The 18,244-nt window shown below is 38.1% G+C and overlaps 1 protein-coding gene across 30 annotated transcripts in view; it reads left to right on the top strand.

Moving 5' to 3' along the window:
* The window catches only part of ABI3BP (ABI family member 3 binding protein), a 253,192-nt gene that overhangs the window by 136,118 nt on the left and 98,830 nt on the right, over nt 1-18,244 (top strand). For 28 of the 30 annotated variants that reach the window (XM_036916479.2, XM_036916473.2, XM_036916489.2 and 25 more), the window contains 6 exons: nt 9,881-9,946; nt 11,108-11,182; nt 11,713-11,787; nt 12,666-12,740; nt 13,971-14,042; nt 14,871-14,945. In XM_036916479.2, coding sequence (XP_036772374.2) covers nt 9,881-9,946; nt 11,108-11,182; nt 11,713-11,787; nt 12,666-12,740; nt 13,971-14,042; nt 14,871-14,945 — 438 coding nt within the window. The remainder of the gene's footprint in view (nt 1-9,880; nt 9,947-11,107; nt 11,183-11,712; nt 11,788-12,665; nt 12,741-13,970; nt 14,043-14,870; nt 14,946-18,244) is intronic. The other 2 variants (XM_057502161.1, XM_036916496.2) reach the window with 2 other exon arrangements.

Raw genomic sequence — 18,244 nt, 5'->3', positions numbered from 1 at the left:
GCCTGTCTTAGGTTGTCCCTCCCTTGAGGAATCTTACCCGTCTCTGGCTAACCAGTCATCTTCCGGGGCCATACAGGGAAATGTGAAGTTGGTAAGTGAGAGGGAAGCCTTATTGTTTGAAAAGGTTAGCTTTTTACTTCTTTGCATATTTATGCCCTGTGGCTTCTATGCCCAGCATTTGTCTTGAGGTATCTTTACCAATTGGAGGAGTTATGATACTCGGTAAATTTGATATGAGGCACGAATTCTATTTAAGGGTTGTTAGGAAGGAAGAAGAAAAGCTATAGAAGTAGCAGGCGGAAGAAAACATGGGAAGATTGATTATTTCTTTGACAAATCTTCTTGTAGAGTAACTTCAGCATGTATAGGTTTTAAGCTACTACTTAAATTGCGCACACACATTAACATAATAGGAGTATAGTTACATAACCAAAGCATATCTGTAATTACCAGCCATCTCCAGTGAAACCAAGAAAACCATTAAGGCACCTTAGGCATTTGTGAAAACTTATCTATGATATGGTGGATATTGTCCAACTGAACTTGAACAGTCTGAGAGAAATCAGACAAATTAAAACAACCCATTCCTGGGGACTGTTCACATGCCATATGTTCTTTTAACAGTAAATAGTCTGTAGTTGTAAGACTTTGGAGCACTACAATTTGCACTTCTCCAAATTCTTGGTTGAGTTCCAACAGTATAGATCCAGTCAAATTTGTTGTTTTACTGTATGCACAGGCCAGCTTAGATATCTCCTTCCTCATTCCCATGGCAAGTCCAGGAACTGGTGGGATGAGTGCATCTACAGCTGTAGCAGTGCGTGGATCTTTGTTGGGGTTTTTTGATGATCATCTTCTGGCATGAGTCTTCCAGAGAGTGCAGATGTTGGAAGTTCTTTTTCATATCGTATCTTAGTTCATTTACGGGGTAGCCCAATTAGGCTTTGATCCTCTATATAAACACAAACAGACCCTTTGCCTACACTTTTATATGCCCTTTAAACCTTTGTGTAGAACTCGTTGGAGGTAACCACACAGGAACTGCACTTTTTTTTTTTTTGCTTTGTTTTTGGAATCACTAATCTACACTTACATGACGAATATTATGTTTACTAGGCTCTCCCCTATACCAGGTCCCCCCTATAAACCCCTTTACAGTCACTGTCCATCAGCATAGCAAAATGTTGTAGAATCACTACTTGCCTTCTCTGTATTGTACAGCCCTCCCTTTTCTCCTACCCCCCCATGCATGTTAATCTTAATACCCCCCTACTTCTCCCCCCCTTATCCCTCCCTACCCACCCATCCTCCCCAGTCCCTTTCCCTTTGGTACCTGTTAGTCCATTCTTGAGTTCTGTGATTCTGCTGCTGTTTTGTTCCTTCAGTTTTTCCTTTGTTCTTATATTCCACAGATAAGTGAAATCATTTGGTATTTCTCTTTCTCCGCTTGGCTTGTTTCACTGAGCATAATACCCTCCAGCTCCATCCATGTTGCTGCAAATGATTGGATTTGCCCTTTTCTTATGGCTGAGTAGTATTCCATTGTGTATATGTACCACGTCTTCTTTATCCATTCATCTATTGATGGACATTTAGGTTGCTTCCAATTCTTGGCTATTGTAAATAGTGCTGCAATAAACATAGGGGTGCATCTGTCTTTCTCAAACTTGATTGCTGCGTTCTTAGGGTAAATTCCTAGGAGTGGAATTCCTGGGTCAAATGGTAAGTCTGTTTTGAGCATTTTGAGGAACCTCCATACTGCTTTCCACAATGGTTGAACTAACTTACATTCCCACCAGCAGTGTAGGAGGGTTCCCCTTTCTCCACAGCCTCGCCAACATTTGTTGTTGTTTGTCTTTTGGATGGCAGCCATCCTTACTGGTGTGAGGTGATACCTCATTGTAGTTTTAATTTGCATTTCTCTGATAATTAGCGATGTGGAGCATCTTTTCATGTGTCTGTTGGCCATCTGTATTTCTTTTTTGGAGAACTGTCTGTTCAGTTCCTCTGCCCATTTTTTAATTGGGTTATTTGTTTTTTGTTTGTTGAGGCGTGAGAGCTCCTTATATATTCTGGACGTCAAGCCTTTATCGGATGTGTCATTTTCAAATATATTCTCCCATACTGTAGGAATCCTTCTTGTTCTATTGATGGTGTCTTTTGCTGTACAGAAGCTTTTCAGCTTAATATAGTCCCACTTACTCATTTTTGCTGTTGTTTTCCTTGCCCGGGGAGATATGTTCAAGAAGAGGTCACTCATGTTTATGTCTAAGAGGTTTTTGCCTATGTTTTTTTCCAAGAGTTTAATGGTTTCATGGCTTACATTCAGGTCTTTGATCCATTTTGAGTTTACTTTTGTATATGGGGTTAGACAATGGTCCAGTTTCATTCTCCTACATGTAGCTGTCCAGTTTTGCCAGCACCACCTGTTGAAGAGACTGTCATTTCGCCATTGTATGTCCATGGCTCCTTTATCAAATATTAATTGACCATATATGTCTGGGTTAATGTCTGGATTCTCTAGTCTGTTCCATTGGTCTGTGGCTCTGTTCTTGTGCCAGTACCAAATTGTCTTGATTACTATGGCTTTATAGTAGAGCTTGAAGTTGGGGAGTGAGATCCCCCCTACTTTATTCTTCTTTCTCAGGATTGCTTTCGCTATTCGGGGTCTTTGGTGTTTCCATATGAATTTTTGAATTATTTGTTCCAGTTCATTGAAGAATGTTGCTGGTAGTTTCATAGGGATTGCATCAAATCTGTATATTGCTTTGGGCAGGATGGTCATTTTAACGATATTAATTCTTCCTAGCCACGAGCATGGGATGAGTTTCCATCTGTTAGTGTCCCCTTTAATTTCTCTTAAGAGTGACTTGTAGTTTTCAGAGTATAAGTCTTTCACTTCTTTGGTTAGGTTTATTCCTAGGTATTTTATTTTTTTGGATGCAATTGTGAATGGAGTTGTTTTCCTGATTTCTCTTTCTGTTGGTTCATTGTTGGTATATAGGAAAGCCACAGATTTCTGTGTGTTGATTTTGTATCCTGCAACTTTGCTGTATTCCGATATCAGTTCTAGTAGTTTTGGGGTGGAGTCTTTAGGGTTTTTTATGTACAGTATCATGTCATCTGCAAATAGTGACAGTTTAACTTCTTCTTTACCAATCTGGATTCCTTGTATTTCTTTATTTTGTCTGATTGCCGTGTCTAGGACCTCCAGTACTATGTTAAATAACAGTGGAGAGAGTGGGCATCCCTGTCTAGTTCCCGATCTTAGAGGAAATGCTTTCAGCTTCTCGCTGTTCAATATAATGTTGGCTGTGGGTTTATCATAGATGGCCTTTATTATGTTGAGGTACTTGCCCTCTATTCCCATTTTGCTGAGAGTTTTTAACATGAATGGATGTTGAACTTTGTCAAATGCTTTTTCAGCATCTATGGAGATGATCATGTATGTGGTTTTTGTCTTTCTTTTTGTTGATGTGGTGGATGATGTTGATGGACTTTCGAATGTTGTACCATCCTTGCATCCCTGGGATGAATCCCACTTGGTCATGGTGTATGATCCTTTTGATGTATTTTTGAATTCGGTTTGCTAATATTTTATTGAGTATTTTTGCATCTACGTTCATCAGGGATATTGGTCTGTAGTTTTCTTTTCTGGTTGGGTCTTTGCCTGGTTTTGGTATTAGGGTGATGTTAGCTTCATAGAATGAGTTTGGGAGTATCCCCTCCTCCTCTATTTTTTGGAGAACTTTAAGGAGAATGGGTATTATGTCTTCCCTGTATGTCTGATAAAATTCCAAGGTAAATCCATCTGGTCCGGGGGTTTTGTTCTTTGGTAGTTTTTGGATTACCGCTTCAATTTCGTTGCTGGTACTTGGTCTGTTTAGATTTTCTGTTTCTTCCTGGGTCAATCTTGGAAGGTTATATTTTTCTAGGAAGTTGTCCATTTCTCCTAGGTTTCCCAGCTTGTTAGCATATAGGTTTTCATAGTATTCTCCAATAATTCTTTGCATTTCCGTGGGGTCCGTCCTGATTTTTCCTTTCTCGTTTCTGATACTGTTGATTTGTGTTGACTCTCTTTTCTTCTTAATAAGTCTGGCTAGAGGCTTATCTATTTTGTTTATTTTCTCGAAGAACCAGCTCTTGGTTTCATTGATTTTTGCTATTGTTTTATTCTTCTCAATTTTATTTATTTCTTCTCTGATCTTTATTATGTCCCTCCTTCTGCTGACCTTAGGCCTCATCTGTTCTTCTTTTTCCAATTTCGATAATTGTGACATTAGACCATTCATTTGGGATTGCTCTTCCTTTTTTAAATATGCTTGGATTGCTATATACTTTCCTCTTAAGACTGCTTTTGCTGTGTCCCACAGAAGTTGGGGCTTAGTGTTGTTGTTGTCATTTGTTTCCATATATTGCTGGATCTCCATTTTGATTTGGTCATTGATCCATTGATTATTTAGGAGCGTGTTGTTAAGCCTCCATGTGTTTGTGAGCCTCTTTGCTTTCTTTGTACAGTTTATTTCTAGTTTTATGCCTTTGTGGTCTGAAAAGTTGGTTGGTAGGATTTCAATCTTTTGGAATTTTCTGAGGCTCTTTTTGTGGCCTAGTATGTGGTCTATTCTGGAGAATGTTCCATGTGCACTTGAGAAGAATGTATATCCCGCTGCTTTTGGATGTAGAGTTCTATAGATGTCTAGTAGGTCCCTCTGCTCTACTGTGTGGTTCAGTGCTTCCGTGTCCTTACTTATTTTCTTCCCAGTGGATCTATCCTTTGGGGTGAGTGGTGTGTTGAAGTCTCCTAGAATGAATGCATTGCAGTCTATATCCCCCTTTAGTTCTGTTAGTATTTGTTTCACATATGCTGGTGCTCCTGTGTTGGGTGCATATATATTTAGAATGGTTATATCCTCTTGTTGGACTGAGCCCTTTATCATTATGTAGTGTCCTTCTTTATCTCTTGTTACTTTCTTTGTTTTGAAGTCTATTTTGTCTGATATTAGTACTGCAACCCCTGCTTTCTTCTCACTGTTGTTTGCTTGAAATATGTTTTTCCATCCCTTGACTTTTAGTCTGTACATGTCTTTGGGTTTGAGGTGAGTTTCTTGTAAGCAGCATATAGATGGGTCTTGCTTTTTTATCCATTCTGTTACTCTGTGTCTTTTGATTGGTGCATTCAATCCATTAACATTTAGGGTGACTATTGAAAGATATGTACTTATTGCCATTGCAGGCTTTAAATTCGTGGTTACCAAAGGTTCAAGGTTAGCCTCTTTAGTATCTTACTGCCTAACTTAGCTCACTTATTGAGCTGTTATATACACTATCTGGAGATTCTTTTCTTCTCTCCCTTCTTGTTCCTCCTCCTCGATTCTTCATATGTTGGGTGTTTTGTGCTGTGCTCTTTCTAGGAGTGCTCCCATCTAGAGCAGTCCCTGTAAGATGTTCTGTAGAGGTGGTTTGTGGAAAGCAAATTCCCTCAGCTTTTGTTTGTCTGGGAATTGTTTAATCCCACCGTCATATTTGAATGATAGTCGTGCTGGATACAGTATCCTTGGTTCAAGGCCCTTCTGTTTCATTGTATTAAATATATCATGCCATTCTCTTGTGGCCTGTAGGGTTTCTGTTGAGAAATCTGACGTTAGCCTGATGGGTTTCCCTTTATAGGTGACCTTTTTCTCTCTAGCTGCCTTTAACACTCTTTCCTTGTCCTTGATCTTTGCCATTTTAATTATTATGTGTCTTGGTGTTGCCCTTCTTGGATCCTTTCTGTTGGGGGTTCTGTGTATTTCCGTGGTCTGTTCGATTACTTCCTCCCCCAGTGTGGGGAAGTTTTCAGCAATTATTTCTTCTAAGATACTTTCCATCTCTTTTCCTCTCTCTTCTTCTTCTGGGACTCCTATAATACGGATATTGTTCCTTTTGGATTGGTCACACAGTTCTCTTAATATTGTTTCATTCCTGGAGATCCTTTTGTCTCTCTCTATGTCAGCTTCTATGCGTTCCTGTTCTCTGATTTCAATTCCATCAATGGCCTCTTGCATTCTATCCATTCTGCTTATAAACCCTTCCAGAGTTTGTTTCATTTCTGCGATCTCCTTTCTGGCATCTGTGATCTCCTTCCGGACTTCATCCCATTTCTCTTGCGTATTTCTCTGCATCTCTGTCAGCATGTTTATGATTCTTATTTTGAATTCTTTTTCAGGGAGACTGGTTAGGTCTGTCTCCTTCTCTGGTGTTGTCTCTGTGATCTTTGTCTGCCTGTAGCTTTGCCTTTTCATGATGATAGGAATAGACTGCAGAACTGGGACGAGTGACGGCTGGAAGGACTTCCTTTTTTGTTGGTTTGTGGCCCTCCTCTCCTGGGAGAACAGCGACCTCTAGTGGCTTGTGCTGCGCAGCTGCAAGCAGACAGGGCTTCTGCTTCCTGCCCAGCTGCTATGGAGTTAATCTCCGCTGTTGCTGTGGGCGTGGCCTGGCTCAGGCAGCTACTCCAAAATGGTGGAGTCGCTTTGGAGCAGGAGCTGCTGGGAGGCTATTTATCTCCGTAAGGGGCCTCCCTGCTCCCTGCAGCCCAGGGGTTAGGGTGCCCAGAGATCCCGGATTCCCTACCTCTGGATTAAGTGACCCGCCCTGCCCCTTTAAGATTTCCAAAAAGCACCCGCCAAAACAAAACAACGCCCACCAAAAAAAAGAAAAAAAATTTTTTTAATTAAAAAAAAAAAAAAAGTTTTTAATTAAAAAAAAAGGTGGTCGTTCGTTTTTCTTTATTCTCCGGTGCCAGCCTCAGGCCTCTGCTCACCGGTCGGTCTTTCTGCCCTGTTTCCCTAGTATTGGGGTCCCTATCCCTTTAAGACTTCCAAAAAGCGCTCGCCAAAACAAAACAGCAAAAAAGCAAAAAAAAATGGTCGCGCGCTTTTCTTATGTCGTCTGTGGCCCAGCCTCCAGTGCCTGCTCACTGTTCTTGCTGCCCTGTTTTCCTAGTATCGAGCGCCCTGCACTCTGGCCCGGATGGCTGGGGCTGGGTGTTCGGCAGTCCTGGGCTCCGTCTCCCTCCCACTCTGCCTGCTCTTCTCCCTCCGGGAGCTGGGGGGAGGGGCGCTCGGCTCCCGCGGGGCCGGGGCTTGTATCTTACCCCCTTCGCGAGGCGCTGGGTTCTCTCAGTTGTGGATGTGGTCTGGATATTGTCCTGTGTCCTCTGGTCTTTATTCTAGGAAGGGTTGTCTTTGTTATATTTTCATAGATATATGTTGTTTTGGGAGGAGATTTCCGCTGCTCTACTCACGCCGCCATCTTCCGCCCCTCTCCTTCTCGTCTCTCTTTTAGGGATAGTTGTATTTGTTGTATTTTCAAAAATATATATGGTTTTGGGAGGAGATTTCTGCTGCTCTACTCATGCTGCCATCTTGGTTCTCCCTTTCAGGAAACTAATATTGTTTTTTATAACCTTTGAATTAAACTGCCTATTTTACTTACACTAGATTTCCCCTCAAATTTCCCCATTTATGTTGTGTGAACACAAGAGTGCTTACCATCATATAGCTGGAGTGGAGTGTTTCCTCCACTAACGTGAACAATGGTGATAGAAGATGTTTGCCTCTAAACAATAATACATGATAGCATGTATAGTGTCTGATGCATAGAAGGGCTTATGCTGAAGTCCCATCTATTTGTCAATTTATAGCTGGGGGAGCCTTTTAAGAATGAGGCATGTATAACAAAGAAAGCAAGAACTGTTGATTTTTTAGAGAATTCCATTTATGACATCATCCTTTTTTCTGATTACTTCGGAGTCAAAATAATCTTATTTAAGCTATAAATAAAATGAGACTGGTGTGCTTCACAGAGCTGCCCAAATGACATAAAATTCCAGCAATTTGTGTTGGTATGTTTTTAACAGTGTTCGTTACTACCCAACCCTCAGGAACTCCAGAAATAGAAATATCAGGGACCACGTCTGCGGGAAAATGTGTTATTTTAATCTTAAGTATATTTGAGAAAATATTTGGAAGTAAGAGGACCCTGACAATTGAGAACTTTTAGACATAAGCCACAATTGCCAGAGGGTGATGGATGGAGGGCTTCTTTCCCCAGGGTAGTACCTCTTAGGAATACACTGAGGGAACATCAACTTCCAGAATGGAAGGGAATTGTAAATATGGAAAAGAAATAAAAAGAGGGTAAATTAATATCATCTCTTGGGAGAAAAAGTACAGAATATAAGTTTGGTGGTGTCACTAGATGGAAGGCAAATGTGGAAGTTAGGATAATATCAAGACAATAACACAATCTTTCAAAAGCAACCATATAAGTAAAAGTCAAGCTATTAGTTCATAATTTCTTACTTAGCATGAGAGGGTTAAATACAAGTTGGTAATATTTTCCTTATTTGTTTAGTGGTAGAGAGAGCTGACTTTGCTAGGTCCATGGCTTGAGATTCACTCAAAGGAAGCCTAAAATCAGCAACAGCTAATTGTGTCCTTGAAAAAATTAATCATTCTTATCTGACCCTTCAAAATCATAGCTAGGCTAAAGAAGACTTCACAGTGTAATGGATTTACTCTCAGAATGTTTGCATATTTTAACTCATAATATTCTATTTTTGATTTTGCAAAGCAGTAGATATACCGGCACAAATTAAAATGTATTTCTTGGCTCTTCAGTATGTAGTACAATATAAACGGCCTTCTCTGCATATCAGAGAGTGCCACACTGTCTGATATTATCTTTCTAACAGCTTCAACTGGCAATAGTTCAAAATCATCACATTGTCACTGAATTACAAGTAACTCCACTGAGTAAATTTCCCCAAGAGTGCCTGCCTTTTCAGTTTATTTTTGTACAGCCATTTTGAATGGGCAAGGAGAGTAACATCCACCTCATATCAGTTCGTGCTTTCTCTACACCTGGCATTGCTGTAGTGACAGGTCTTTGTGCAGAAACAAAGACATTTTTATCTTGATGCTGTTTTTATTTGCAGATTCAACTTTTAAGTGAGCATGATAATTATCCCTGTTTTAAAATCAACCATTATTTTTTAGGTCACTCTTTATTTCACGTGAAATGTAAAATTTATCTTTAAATCCACCTAAATTAGAGAAGGGCTCACGGCTCCATGGATGAACATAGAGAGCAAGCTACATCTAGGCAGAATGGCAGGAAGGATGGTGCAAAAGAAGAGTACTCATCTTAATTCTGCTGTTCCCGGCCCTGCTGCTAATGAATGGAAAGAATGCTGAGCTTGCCAGTTCCAGTGTGTATCTTTTGGCAAACGTCTTTGCCATTGTGAAGCTCAAGCTTCCTTATCTAGAAAATGGAGATGATATCCCATTATCTCTAAAATGGGGATACTGTCTAACCTATTTCTCAGGGGTGTTAAGTGGATAAAATAAGCTGATTCAGGAGAGAGGGCTAGGAAAATTGTAAAGTACTGTCCACACATAAGATGTCATGATGGTAACTTTTAGTAAATAGAAAGACTAAGCAGTAGATTTTGTGCAAATAGCTTTAATGTGACTGCTGTTTCCTTCTTTGGAAATCTCTCTTCAAATTGCTGTATGACTTCATTTACGTTTATACTTTTTGAGGCTCTTTGATTTAGAGCTGGCAGGACTTCATTGTAAATATATAACTCTATGCACACAGCACCCTGGAGGCCAATGTCAAGGCTCATTGTATAAAGCCCTTGCCTTCAGGGCAAGGGGCACTAAGTCTCAGTAATTGCTTACCCACTAATGACAAGATGAGCAGGCCATAGCCAAAACTTACTAGCTCCTATATAAAATTGTTCTTCTTCATCAGCTTTAAAATATGTCATGAAATCTTTTTAAACTAATCAAAATCAACATCTTCTTTTTTGTTTTACCTTCTCTTTTAAAAGCAACTTACGATGTTTTCTCAAGACCTGCAACACCAGATGAGCGTGAAATAGCAGAGCCCCACACAGGTATACCAAGCCTCTTAATTCTTTCTTTGGGTGCCAGGTGTTCTGACAATAATGTGCCTAGTTCTCCCTTTAGCTGTTGCAGAGCAAAAAGGAAGAGAAAGGACAGGAGAGAAATGATAGTCTGTCAGGGAGATGAATTCTACCCACTCCTCCCATTGAGTGATTATTTCCTTATATCCATCAGTGAACAAGCTGTGCCACATGTGGAAGATGCAGATGGATTTGGTTGCCACTGAGGCAAAGTAAAGTGATGGCCTATCACTCTGTTCAGAATCATTCTAAAAAGGTTTTAGATCCTTAGAGTTTCTCTAAAGCAGCTTCTCTAAAACAAGGGGTGCTTTTGCTTTCTTCTCCCCCCAGAGGCACTTGGCAATGGCCAGAGACATTTTTTGGTTGTCACAACTGGGGAAGGTGAAGGTACTATGACATCTAGTGGGTAGAGAGGCCAGGGATGATGCTAAACCCCTACAGCGGACAGGACAGACCCTCCACAATCAAGAATTACCCAGCCCTAAATGGCGATTGTGCTGAGGTGCCAAGCCCTGCTTTAGAGCAATCATGTCGTTCACTTGTCCAGAGAAGTTCAGTTGGGCCTAATCTTTGGCATTCACTTACCCATCTACAGTGAGTTTAACTCAGTCCAATAGTTGCTATTATAGCAAGTGTTTATTAAACACTTAAATTAAAGTAGGTCCTTTAGGAAGGATCAAAGTGAGTAAAACAGTGGTCTCTGACGGACATAGATTTGTGTTTGATATGTTTCATATGTGTAGCCTCATCTCAGCATTATTTGTGCCATGATATATAAAGGCAAATACTTTGAAACAGCAGCCGAAAATGTTACAAAACTGAAATGGAATGCCAAGGGTGGATTCTACTAGCAGATGAGAAACAGAGTGGAGAACCCAGAAAAACCAGTTGAAAGCAAGTTAAATATATGAAACACTGTTTGATCATGGCTTCTAATGTTGAAAGTGTGCATGTTTTCAAAAGTGAGCTCATCTTCAACTCCTAATGAATCACTAGTTTAAAAACGGTCAGCAACCACTCAAGTGTTCTTGGTTCTTTTCTCCTTATGAGGCATAATTTATTACTCATGAATTTGTATTTTATTCCTGGGCTTTCTACTGTTTTTATAAATGTTGACATTTATTCCAACAGCAACAAGTGATCCATTTCTGGATTCTGTCCCACCTAAAACTTCTAGAGCTCTCGAACAGCCAAGGGCAACACTGGGTAATGTTTTTAACAGAAAAATCATACTTTGTTTTCCATCAAAAGAAAATCCATGCAAATGCCTTTCTTCCAAATGACCATTTCATCCCATCACATCTAATCATTTATTCCTTACCTATTTCTGAATAGATCCTACAATGCAAGCACCTTAAGTTCCATTTTGGACTCTTTTTTTTTTTTTGAACAATAATAAATGTTTTTTCTATCCTTAAAGGAATGAAAAGCTTTGAAAACTGCATGGACATCTTCATCATCTTTATCATCCCATCTCATGTGTTTGTTGTCTGTATCACCTCTTTCCCATGCACTGAGTCTGCCTGGAGTCACCTACTGATCAATTACCATTCTGAACTTTTCCCCACTTTAAATCACCATTTCATCCACCAGCTTTCGAGACTACATGCATTTTTCATGCTTAATCATGTACTGGAAGCATGTGCTTTGTAACACCATCTAAAAGCATGTAAAACTCTTAAAATACCTCATTTTAACTGAAATTCCTTGGTGGGATGGGGTGTTTGTATTTTCAGCTCCAAGTGAAACACCGTCTGTTCCTCAAAAACTGGAAACCTTTGCCAGTCTTGAAATGCAACCTACAACACCTGGTAATTAGTGACATTTGTATACTCATGTACTTTGAAAGAACAGATAAAGTGGCAAAAAAGAATCCTTTATGTTGGCCTTTGCAGAATATTTTCAGTAGTAAACATTTTCCTCAGTTCTCTACCATGAGATTCTTCATAGAACTAGATTAACTTTCATACTTAGCCTTGTATTAATCCTCAAAGAATTTCCATAATCTTGTGTCATTAGATTGTGAATAATTATTTCCTTCCTATACGCCTTTCAAACTTGCCAACCAGAAAAAAGCAGAATTACAGATGATAAATCACTTAAAATATATCCCCTCTATTTATCACATTTTGATACCACTTCGTTAACAGTATTTTTCTCAAAGTAGTCTAAGTATAAAGAACACCAAGTAGGATCTTGCAATCCAGGGCATGATGAAGAAAGATGAAAGAGTAATAACACCGCCTACATTCTATAACAGGAAATTATGGGAATAGAGAAGTTCATTAACTCCTGTTGAGGTTAGTAATGAGCAACAGAATTAAAGAAATTCCAAACTTCCCATTCTCTAAATCCCAATTATTTGTGCTTCTCCTCTGCTGTCCAATCAGTTGTCTTTTGAGTTCTTAATTGTACCATGTATTCTTAAATCCCTCCAGGGTGCCTACTTTTCAGGACGTTTAACTGAACAATAGACCTTCAGTTTTCATATAGACATTTAATTCCTTTTGGCTAATCAACAATTATTTATTTGGCATCTACCATGTATAAAACACAGCACTGGGCAGTCTAAGGAAATAAGAAATAAAAAGCAGTTCTTGTACTCAAGAAGTTCACAGGTTTATAGTTTACGACCTGAATGACCCCTTAGAAATATCATTTATCAAAGCTATATTAAATGTTCTTTCAGCTCTCCTGAAAACTACATCTATCCCTTCTACTCCTAAGCGACGCCTCAGGCCCAAAGCACCAAGAACTAAACCTGGTAAATAACTGTCTCTTTAATCTTTCATGATATTTAGTTTCAAATCGATAATGCCCATCTCCTTATCATAAAAAGAAGTGAGTGATAAGATTCTATAGGTTAAAGTTTCTTTACCAAATTTGAAATTAACTGAAGATGAATAATTAAGGTAAAATAACAAGAAACATTTTGAATAAACTTTTATTGAAAATTATGTCAGTGATATTCTTGCATGTGAATTTTGGTGTAAACCTAGAAGCAGGTCCTCTTATCACAGTATTGAGAGTGAGATCTATAGAGTAATCCATTTTTATTGGTGTACATCCAAATTTTAAGTTTATTAGGCTGACCATTCTCGGTTTTGGTGCCTACTATGTTTTCAATTTTTTACTAAGACAATGACTAAGAGGGAGAGCATGTGACTTCTGCTTTCCAATTGCTTATATAGTTGACCCTGAACAACAGGGGTTAGGGGCACCAACCTCCATGCAGTTGAAAATCTGCATACAACTGTGGACTGCCTTCAAACTTACCTGCTAAGAGCTTACTGTTGACCAGAAGCCTTACTAAAAACATAAACAGTCCGTTAATACATTTCATATGCTATATCTATTAAATACTCTATTCTTACAATAGAGAAAAAATGTTTCTTCAAATTGTCACAGATTTACAAAAAATTTTCCAATATATTTATTGAAAAAAAAATCCATGTGTAAGTGGACCTGTACAGTTCAAACCCATGTGTTCAAGGGTCAGCTGTGACCTTAAGAAGATAATACATTATAAACAATGAGACAACATAAGATTATGTAATCTGCTTGTGAGACTATAATTCTTGTGGAGAAGCTCAGAAAAAGTAAGAGCTAAGGATGTAGACCTCAAAATAAGTGTTAGGATTAGACAGAGAAGAAGGAGAAGGAAACAACATGTGGCACAGAGCAGCATTTGGGTGGTGGAGGTGGCTTATCAACCTGGAGATGATGGTCTTCAGTGTCAGATAATACACTCAGAATCATGCTGAACAAACTCTTTTGCTTATTCCATTGCAGTATAAACACAATTTTTAAAATATAGCTTATACTATTATGACTGAGTTAAGAAATTCTTTTCCAAAACTTTTGCTCACTATAACGTGTTGTAAACACAGACTACCAAATATGGCAGGATTTTTAAAGGGTCATTTGATTCCTCTTTGGCAGATATCTGTTCATTACCTTAGAGTATCTTAATTTTTTTCCTTTCCATCACCAGAAGGAACCACAAGTCCTGGAACAATTACATCTAAAATTTCTATAAGCTCTGAACCTACATGGACAACACTGGGTAATGATACGTCCTTAATAGATTAGTTGCTTTCTTTCACCATAGAAAATCCAGTGCCCTAGTTTTGTGTAATGTCTCAATCAGTATTCTAATTGGATCATTTTGATAACCCTGAATATCTGTCTCATAGAATACAACCACTCCGTGGCTCTCATGGTTCAGATAGCTGGCCTTAGAGTGACTGGATCTGAACTCAGCATTCAGACATCATGCTGTGCCTTGGAAAGCTCTTAAACCACTGCTACTTTCTTGTCTTCTATCCAAACATTGTATTTGAAGTTGAGTCTTATACACAGTTATCCTTTACTTTTATTTATTTATTTTTTTGAATAAGACTCTTCAAGTTCAATTTCAGACTTCATTTGGAAAAAATGACTTTCTATTGTGTTAGTAGAATTTCATAATGCTGCAGATCATAACATTAAACTTATCAGTGAATATTCATTTTTAACATGTCTCTCTTCTCATCGTTATAGACTTAGATGTGGCTGAGAAATGTGAAATAAGGTGCAAAAAGATTATGTTGGGTTTATTTTTAAATAATGGATTAAAATCAATGTCTTTATGCAGTTATTGGCACTACATAGAGTCAATGCTATTTCTCTTAGGTCAAATATACTCTTGAAATGTGTTTCCAAACCAGAAGAAAATTTATCACTGTATTCCTATTAAATGCTATTCTATGAAATACTCTTTTAATGGAATATTTGCAAAGTCTTCTGAGGTGATGGGTTTATTTCATTTAAACTATACATTTCCTTTGTGGTTTTAGACAGTGAAATGCCTAAATAGTGATTCATTCATTATTTTGTTTCTTTATTTTTCCAGCTCCCAGTAAAACACAGTTTATTTCTTTGAAACCTAAAATCCCTTTCAGCCCAGAAGTGACACACACCAAGCCTGGTAATTACCCTGAACTTTTTAATATTCCAAAAATAGGGTTGAAATTTTGTTTTGTGCCACTCTTTGGAGCAAGAGCTTCTGATTTGTATTTTGGTGTTTGACACATTTTTTCATGAAAAGTACAACAGTGTGATGAAATGATCTCATTATAACCAGTTCCTCTGATATTCTGAGTTGTGTGGGGGGTGGCTATGTTCATGACCATCAGAGACAAAATACAGAAACATAGGGATGTGAATGATTGAGGACTGCCTTGTCTAGGACTATAACATAATTTCCAATACTGAAGTTGACTGGAATTCTGATCACCCAGAACAATCATCTTTTAGCTGCAAAGGGGAGAAGTGTATCCATCCCTTAAGAACTATGCCTTGTTTGAGGGTTCTCAGTTCTCGGGCTACAGGATTAGAAAGCGTTGTATTTTCCTAATGCTCTATGATTTCTTTTGAAATCCGGGCTGATTTCTGAACACCGACCTCTGTTTACTTCTCAGGAATTATTAATGTTGTTATGCTCAAGAAAAGAAGGCTCTTTTGCAGGGAGGGATTATTCTGTATATATAATTAAAAACAGAGACAATTTGTTGCATAAGGACTTCAGGGTATATTGAATGAATAAATTATTTTTTCTATCCAAAATCCATACAGCAATTTAAATGTTGATTTATAAGATTGAATAAAGAACTTTGTCACTACTCATCATTTTTGTGTAAATTTTAAACTCTTAGCTCTGAGAAGAATATATTTCTCCCTATAATGGTCAATGGATTTTTCATTAATGCACATTTACAAAGTAGGATTATTAAAACAAGAGGTATTCTGCTTAAGTGAGCATAATTTTTTTTTTTCAATGGAATGGGTAAGGAAGGAAAATGTAACTGCTCAGAAAAAAATTTCTCATGTCTCCCTTCAAAGAAGCAGTGAGATTTCCAGGTAGAGGTGTCAGACTGAAGGAAATGAGAGATTAGGTAAAGGGAGGATAGTGGAAGCTGTGGCCATGGGTGAGGTCTCCAAGTCAGAGAAATGGAATGAAGTACGTACTCTTACTCAGAGGGATTATTTGGAAAAAAAAACATAGCTAATAAAACTCAAGAGCCATAGCAGTTAAAATCAAAGACTGACAGCTATGTGAAAGAAGGATTTAATGTACATTTATTTAAAAATCATTCTTAGAGGACTCTGGAATATGGTAGTAATTATATTTATGCTGTCTTTTGAATAGAGGGCTATAGTGAAGCAGATCGAGAAATATTCCTGTATGTTTGGGTCACCAAATTTAAATTAATATTTCTCCAATCTAAATATTTCTGTTACTGCAAGATAAAATGTAAAAGGATCAATATATGTCTCTAAATGTTTGGTGATGGTTTATACATGATAAGATACATTAATAATTTCAGTGGTTTCTAAAAAGGTTACTGAGAGGAAATTCATTCATTAATACAAATAAGGAAGGGTAGGACAGTGTGCTCTTATCATAAGCTATTTGAGCAAAGAGATTTCCTAACTTGACATTTCCTTTTAAAAGGTGGAAAATTATTTGGAATCTAATGAGTTTATATTCCTTTAATTTCTACCCTCTAATTTCCGTGCTTTTTTCCCCTAACAGCAAGTATAGCCACTTCAGAATCTGCTCCTAAACTTATGCCGACTCAAGTTGACCTTGAGTGGTCTGAGGGAACACAGAGCAACGATGGGATCGGTGCAAACCATTGCTCGGGTTTAGCTTTTTAAAATTCATTTATTTTTATTGTAGAGCAGGCCACCATTAGAGCTCTGCCGAAGGTTTCTGTTTCTAGCCAAGGTTCAAGAGAGCAAATAAAGCACTGGGAGCTTTTTTGATTTGAGTGACTCACTGCCTTTCCTAGCCTTCTCCTCACACTCTCCTGTTTTGCCAGTTCCCTTTCCATGCAGATTGCTTTTCCTTTGGTTTTCCTTTGTGGTTAAACTAACCAGTAAAAACCCACATTGGTTTTGGTTTGTTTTATAAGCAAAATCCAGGGCTTTCTTGAAATCCCAGCCACCTACAATATCCCAACTTGTCTGCTTCATCCAATAAGAATTGTTTCCTTCAAATCAGTCTTTAAGCTTATGACGACATACAGCTCTTCAAGCTTGTAGCAGACTGGAAACAGGAAAGAGTCCTCCAACTACAAGCGTTTGTTTTACATAGTTCTCTGACGTGGTGGATGGAGCTGCTCTCATTGCTAGCCACAAATCCACGAACAAGTTGTATTTGTTTTGTGCTGTGGTGAGTGGCATAGAAACTTGCATGACCCTCAGCTTTTTTATGGAACATGTTTGTTTATACCTTTATCTATAACACCTTAAGATTGTCAGAGAGAGAAAGTCTTGTCAGAAGATGTATTTTCTTTTAACAAACACTGACTTTAATATTTCTATGCAGGTGAATTGGATGCTTAACTGATGGGGCTCCATATCTACTTGGTCTCAATCTCAGGAACCCCAAAATGCAGATTTTTCTTTATAAAATTCAAAAGACAGCATTCTTTAACCTTTGTAAAGCTAGAAATATTACGAGTAGCAAATCTTACTTTTGCATATTTTTTAGGTCAACTTTGTAGAAATTAAAATTGAACTACAATCTTGAAGTTTCAAAAGAATTTTCTATTTGCTATTTTCAGATGTAGATGCTTTTTTGATATTTATTATATTAAATGTATTGATTCTATTTGCTTTCCCTCTCTCCTGTAGTATCAGAAGCATCCAGGCTCCTCCCCACCCCGCCCCTTCTTTAATGCCTGCGCACGCCCACACACGCAATTTTTACTTTGCTGTGTGTACTTCAATATGATACACCACTATAGCTTTGCCATTCATCTGTTATCATCTATTTCTGGAGTTCTTGAGAAATCAGAGTTCTTTTTTTGGCCATAGACATACTAATGAATAATACCACCTCTCAGGAACACCTTGTGCTATTATGCATTGCTTTCAAAATAAATGAAAATTTTCTATCTGCATTATTTATTATTTTTTCTTAGTTGCTAAAGAGTCACTACTTGCTTCCCCCAAACTTTCCACACCCCCTAGTCCAGAAGTGTCACACATAACCCGGGGAAATATGATATAAAAAACGTACAAGTGGCAGAAGGATTTAAGTTCTGTCAAGCTGTCAGTGGGTGCCATGTTAATTAACTTACCTTGTAAGAAAAAAAGTCAGGGATTCTTCACTTTTACTTGTCTCAAAAATTGAGACTCATTTTCCTGTTGGAAGAATTATTTTGTTGTGTAGAAACCTATTAGATAACATTTCTTTTAAAAGCCTATTAGACGAGA

This window comes from Manis pentadactyla, chromosome 1 (assembly GCF_030020395.1).
Source record: "Manis pentadactyla isolate mManPen7 chromosome 1, mManPen7.hap1, whole genome shotgun sequence".
Taxonomy (NCBI): domain Eukaryota; kingdom Metazoa; phylum Chordata; class Mammalia; order Pholidota; family Manidae; genus Manis; species Manis pentadactyla.
The sequence above is the reverse complement of the archived record's forward strand: the minus strand, read 5'-3'. Positions and strand labels throughout refer to the sequence as shown.